The sequence below is a fragment of the Corvus kubaryi genome, unplaced genomic scaffold (genome assembly GCF_017639235.1).
Source record: "Corvus kubaryi isolate FWS band 111438036 unplaced genomic scaffold, C.kubaryi_AGA036_p1.0 62280, whole genome shotgun sequence".
In the NCBI taxonomy this organism is placed as follows: domain Eukaryota; kingdom Metazoa; phylum Chordata; class Aves; order Passeriformes; family Corvidae; genus Corvus; species Corvus kubaryi.
The window spans coordinates 6,958-13,207 of record NW_024581453.1 but is presented as its reverse complement, the minus strand read 5'-3'; the positions used below and the strand labels follow the sequence as shown (position 1 = coordinate 13,207).

Below are 6,250 nucleotides of genomic sequence, written 5' to 3'. Positions count from 1 at the left end.
ATCTCCAAGCATCCTCCTGCATCCCTGTCCATCCCTGTCCATCCCTGAGCATCCCTGTGCATCCCTGAGCATCCTCCCACTTCTCCATGGCAACGCTCCGGCATCCACCTGACATCCTCACACACACAGAGAGAGCAGGAGAGGGACTGAGCTCCTCAGGGCCCAGCAAAGCCCAAACGAGCGCAGGGACAGGAATTGGGATTGGGGATCCCCGTGGGCTCCCTGCAGCTCAGGATATTCCAGGAATCCAAGAGCTGCCCACGCTGCGGCTTTTGGTGGCAGCCAGGGGCGGGTGGAGCTGCCCCTGCTCCACGAATTCTGCTGCTCCCTCCTTCCCTCTCTCAGTCACCTCGAGCATCTCGGATCCCTGGACATGGAGGAGCCGGGAGAGGGGCAGGAGGTGCCCGGGCAAACAGGCTGGAGAATTATTCCCGCCCAGGATTCCAGGATTCCGTGATCCCAGGCTGTTTGCCAGCAGCTGTCCCCTCCCCGGCTCCCCCCGGCCCCGGGGAGGTCACGGCAATGTCACAGCGGGGGGACGAGGAGCCACTCACGTTGCTGATCTGATCCTGAGTCTTTTTGATCCTCTGCAGCTCGGGGGTGTCGGCCACCACGCTGAAGCCTTTGCCCTTGTTCTTCTCGAACTCCTCCTTGTAGCGGATCTGGGGGCACAGCAGGAAAACGGGATTGAAACACCGGGAAAAGCGGGAGAGCGCAGAGCTGGGTGCAGCAGCAGCCCCTCGCTGCCAGGCACGGCCTCAGCCTCGCTCAGGAGCCCCCCAGCGCAGCCAGGGATGGCAAAAGGGCTTTGCCAGCACCCAAACAACTTCCCCGAGCCCACAGAGCCCGGTTCCCTTCCGGCAGGAGTTGGGGTCACTCGGGTTTGAGTGCAGATTCCTGTGGGGCACCGGTCAGCAACCAATTCCTGCTGGTTTCTGACTGTGGTGTGACATCGGGAAACAAAGGGTTAATGAGCCACGGCTTAATGAGCGCACGTGGGGCTCTGACCCCACCACGGCACAAACACGGGCTCGTTTTGGGGCAGAAAGCTCCATTTTGAAGCAAGAAAAACAAAATTTCGCTCTCTGGGCTGAAGAATAATTTGAATTTCCCAGAGGGGGGAAGGAGAGCCCAGGGGTTTGACCAGCGGGGATGGGGAGCCAAAGGAGCTGTGACACAAAACTGGTGACAAAGAAGCGGTGACACAAACCCAGTGACACCGGGACAGGGTCAGGAGGAGCTTCGTGAGCCACCAGCCCCAGTTTGCCCAGTGCCAGCCCGGCAGGGGCTGTGGTTTGCCGTCCATCCACGATGTTTTCCATGAAGGACACGCTTCCCTCTGGAGCGTGGGATGCTGTCCCCACGCTGCTTGGGGCAGGGGACAGGGCAGCACCACACAGAGCTGCTGAGCTGGGAGAATTCCAGGCTGGAAGGACAAGGAATCACCAAGCGAGACGCCGATCCCACGGGCAGGCAGATCCTCTGAGAAATCCCACATTTTCACCCTCCTAAATCCCACCCTGCTCCAGCTCCCTCGGTTTTTCAGGATACAGGAATTCAGCCCTAAAAAGCCACCATGATAATGATGATGATGATGATGATGAGGATAATGTATCAGTAATAAAATGGGCTCCACAATCCATTTTCCCAGGGAATCTGCGCCCTCCGTGCCGGGAAGCAGCGTGACGCCGCGCTCATCCACGCGTTATCCAAAGGGAGCTGGAAAAACCCTTCCCACATCATGGCCCTGGCACATCAAACCCTCCCCGTGCTGCCACCAGCACCGAGGTGACAGCTCCCAGAGGAGCTGGCACAGCAGGGACAGGAGCGGCAGCTGCCACCCACGCACGGGAGCCTCCGGCAGGAAGGGCCGTGCCCAAATTCCCGCTCGGAAAAGGAGCCACAGGACGGGAACCTGCAATTTCCCTGCCACCCATGGGCTCGGAAAAGCAGCCCGTGGGCACCGAGCTGTCACTTTGGGGATGCTTTTGGCCACACGGGACATCATTATCCTGTGGCTTCCCGGGACCGGAACGGGAGACGCCTCCTCAGGGACACAAATAGAGGAGACAGAGAGTGACACGGAAGCGCTGCGGCTCAGCCCTGGCAGCCACCCTGTCCCTGCCACCCCGTTCCTGCCACCCTGTTCGTGCCACACCGTCCCTGCCACCCCGTGTCTGCCACCCTGTCCCAGCAGGTGCCCAGCACCCCATCCCTGGCACCCTGTATCTGAAGGTGCCCAGTGTCCCATTCCTGTCACCCCCTTTCTGAAGGTGGCCAGCACCCTGTCCTGGTCACCCCATTCCTGTCACCCTGGTCCTGAAGGTGCCCAGCACCTTGTCCCATCCCTGTGGGTGTCCAGCACCCCGTCCCTGTCACCCCATCCCCTGTCACCCATCCCTGTGCACCCCAAACCACAGCTCTGGTGACCCCCCTGCTGTCCCAGTCCCACTGGGTGCTCCTGCTGGAGGCAACAGGGAATCGACCTCCTCGGGATCACACCCAGGGACCCAGCAGAGCCTGGCTCCCGAGGAGTGGCCCGGGGACATCGCTGCCCTGGCCCGGGAACGACCCCCAGCAGCTCCAGGGGCTCCGGACACCGACGCAGGGAATTCCCTTTTCCCGCCGAGGGGAGCCCGCTCCGGGCTGCTCCGCAGGGCCACGGCTCCAGCCGGGCCTGGGGTTGGTGTCAGCCCCCGGCCGAAGGTGGGAAGTGACCGTTCCCACAACCCTGACCTTACTCCAGGCGGGATTTTCCTACGGCTTTCGCCGTCCCTGCCCGTCCCGGCGCGGTTTGCTGGGATGAGCCCCGTGGGTGGCCCTGGAGGTGGCAATCGGAGCCTCCTGCCAGGCTGCTCCTTCTCCAGGAGCCTTTCCCTGTCCCAGCCCATGGCTCCAGTTCCTCCAGTCCATCCACAGAACTCCAGACCCCCCTGGCAGGCCTGGAATGACCAATTCCATGCCCAGGGCTCAGCTCGGGGTTTGTCCATAAAGCAGAGCAGCTGGAGTGCTCCGAGAAACGCAAATGTTTGGAGCTCTGACTCCCTTTGGAGGCAGAACAAAGGCAGAAACAGGTTAAGATCCTAATCCTGGAGCGTGTTTGGGACCCATCCCGCCCCGAAAATCCCGGGAAGGTTTAGGTTGGATAGCAGGGAAAAATCGGTCCCTGGAAGGGCTGTCAAGCATTGGGAGGGGCTGCCCAGGGCAGTGCTGGGGTCACTGTCCCTGGAAGTGTCCCCAAAACCACGTGGAGGTGGCACCTGGGGACGTGGGTTAATGGTGAATGCAGCAGTGCTGGACTCTGATCTCAGAGGGCTCCTCCAGCACTAAAAATTCCATGTTTTTCTGGGATCTGGCTCTGCTGAGAGGCTGCGCTGCAGCCGTGGTCTGAGCTTTGATGTCACAGCCCTGCTCACGTGTGCTCCCAGCTCGCTGTGCCGGAAAAAAACACATCCAGAGGCGATCCTGGCTGGAGCCAGCGTCTCCCAGCAGAGCTCAGGCTGTGGAACTGCCCCGGGAGCCTGTTTAATTCCCTTTTTTCCTTGGAAAAGGGGCAGTAGGACAGCCCAGGGTGCTGCCAGCGAGGCCTGCTGGCTGTGCTGGCCAGAGGGAGGACAGCCCGGGATTTTCCATGCTGCTCTCAGGTTTTTTGGGATCAGTGGTTTTTTTGGGATCAGTGTTTTTTCGGGATCAGATCCCTCCCTGCTGCGCTGTGAAGGATGCTGTGACCTTCCTTCTCTTCCCATTAGCCTGAGAGTGTCAGGAGCTGGGCAGCAGATTCCTTGGGAATGCATCCAGGAGGAGGAGGAGGAGGGGGAGGAGGAGGAGGGGGAGCCTCACCTGCGGCAGAGCCGGCGGGGCCGGGGCCACCGTGGGGTCACCAAAGCTCAGCTTTTGTCCCAGCTCTCCCCCCTGGGAGTGGCCCAGCAGATCCCAGGCTCAGGCTCAGAGCTGAGCCCAGCCCGAGGCTGGATTTGTGTCCGTGACAGGGACAAGGGGACACCGTGGCTTTTCCATGGCAACCACGGAGATGCCGCTGCTCCGGCGCTGGAGTCTCCCGGCTTTTCCTCAGCTGGAAAAGCCTGAGGCCGTTCCCTCTCATCCTGTTCATCTGGGGAAAAGCCTGACCCTCACCTGGCTCCTTCCAGGGAATTGTAGGGATTGGGAAGCTCCCTCCTGAGGCTCCTTTTCCCCAGGCTGAGCCCCTTTCCCAGCTCCTCCTGGTGCTCCAGCCCCTTCTCAATGGCCATTCCTGCATTTCCAGCAGTTTTCCTGCAGAATTCCTGCTTCCAACCCTGCTCCCAGGGTTCTGGAGCAAAAGGAACGCCAGGATCACCCCAGGGGACAGTCCCTGGGAGCCCAGCCCTCACCCTGAGCCAGCAGCAGGGACTTTGCTGAGCCAGGGCCACCTCCAGGGGACGAACCAGGACAAGCCTGGACAGCAGCCTCTTCCCACTAAAACCTGGAATCCTTCCCTGTGCCACTCCTTATCCCTCCATCTGTTCCTTCCCGCCTCCCAGGGCGCCCAAGGCCTGCGAGGTTTGAGGTTGGAGGGTGCACACCTGTCCAGGTGAGGATCCTGCCTTTCCCCACCTGGAATCCAGCTGGGAATCCAGCTGGGCCTGGGAGAGGCGGATTCCCACCTCTGGGAGGTGCCAGGGATGAAGGGAACAGCAAACACAGGTGGGACCTGAGAGGAGGGACCTGCACCCGAAAGCCCAAACCCGCCTCTGCCTTCCCGGGGTGAGGGCTTGGGAAGCACCAGAGCTTGGGAGGGATTTGGGAAGCACCCAGAGAATCACGGAATTGTCAGGGCTGGAGGTCCCCGTGCTCAACACGAATTCAGGAACCTCCCGAAAGTCTAACGCGCAGAGAAACCCCAAAACACGGGACCCTCAGAGACAGAAACACAGCGGGGAATGTCCGTGCGTGGGTTTTTCCCGTGGGAATTCGGGAATTTGAGGGGCTCACCTGGCTCTGGAGCTCACTCTGCTGCTTTAGGCGCAGGTTCTCGGGCGTGTCTGCCACCATGGTGAAGGATTGCTTCGGGTAGTGTCTGCCGAGGGAAGGACACCGTTAACGCCACCGCCGTCCCCTGGCCCCACCCGCCCGGCTGCTCCGGAATTCCCAGCACGCGGAATCACGGAATGATGGAACCATTCAGGCTGGAAAAGCCCTCCAGCATCGTCCAGCCCAACCAGCACGGCCGTGTCACCCCAAACTGGTGTCCCCAGGGGGCCACATCCAAGCGTTCTCTGGAGGAGCCAGAGCTGGGGACGACACACGCACGGAGGGTTTGGCAGCTCCGGTTTGGGATGTGGGATTGCCCGGACAATGGGGTTTCTCCAACAATGGGATTTCTCCCCTGTGCCCAACACCTCCCCAGCCAACCCTTTTCTCCCTGGGCTCTCTCCCAGTGTCGGATTTATCCCAAAAGGGCAGGAGCAGCATTTTCCCCTGGGGGACAAAGCCATTCCAGGATTTCAGGACAGAGCTTTCCACAGCCCCAAGCTGCCCCCAGGGCCCCGTTATCCCAGGAGAAGCTGCTGGCTCTGCTCCCAGGCCCTCGGCTCTGCAGGGTCTGAGCTCTCCCTGACCGAGGTTTTGGCCACGGCAGCCTCACGCTGTGGTTCCCAGTGTGGCAGAATATCCCGATCCCAGCACAAACCGCACCAGGATAACGGGAACAACCACAGGAACGGGGTCAGGAATTTGGGGAGAGACTCAGAGGGAGTTCTAGGAGAAAGGAAATATCCAGTGCTCAAGCTGGAGGCTGCTTTCAGCCCTGCCCAAACTTCCCAGGGCCATTCCCAGCTCCAGGAGACGTGGAGCAGAGCAGGAGGTGAATCCCTGGATAACAGGGAGGGTTCAGTGGGCAAACCCCCAGCTGGGCCTGCCCTGACCCCAAAGGGCTGCTGGATTTGGGGTCTCTCAGCTGCCAAGAAGCGGAAAAGTCGGCCCCAACTAAGGAGCTTCACCCGCAGGCCCTGCATCCCAGAGGATGCTCCCACCGGATCCGATCCCCCAGCTGGAGCGAGAGGAGCATTTCCAGCCCGGCTGCCACGGAGGCAGAGCCCTCCACGCCCCACAATTCCCAGGAAAAGCCTCGGGAGGAAACCTGAGCTGGAGCAGATGGTGGCTGTGGGCTGGCACTGACACCCAGCACGGCCCGAGCAGCTCCGGGGCTGCGGCGCAGATGGGAGAGGGGCACGGAGGGGAAACACATTTGGGAAAGGGGCACGGAGGGGAA

General features: G+C 61.2%; 1 protein-coding gene across 1 annotated transcript; it reads right to left on the bottom strand.

Annotated features, from left to right (window-relative positions):
• Window positions 1–26: 26 nt before the first annotated feature.
• Window positions 27–5,089, bottom strand: LOC121672469 (LIM and SH3 domain protein 1-like). Its single transcript, XM_042045123.1, has 2 exons — window positions 4,972–5,089; window positions 27–662 (listed from the first exon to the last, which is right to left on the bottom strand). The coding sequence occupies exons 1-2, from the start codon at window positions 5,029–5,031 to the stop codon at window positions 426–428; spliced, it is 297 nt and encodes a 98-aa protein (XP_041901057.1). The 5' UTR covers window positions 5,032–5,089; the 3' UTR covers window positions 27–425.
• Window positions 5,090–6,250: the final 1,161 nt, after the last annotated feature.

What these genes read in the sequence shown, in the direction of transcription:
- LOC121672469 (XM_042045123.1), bottom strand. Translation starts at nt 5,031, where the DNA reads ATGGTGGCAGACACGCCCGAGAACCTGCGCCTAAAGCAGCAGAGTGAG. An exon ending in AGAGTGAGCTCCAGAGCCAG is followed by an intron (nt 663 to 4,971) that starts GTGAGCCCCTCA and finishes CTGTGCCCCCAG; the next exon opens with ATCCGCTACAAGGAGGAGTT.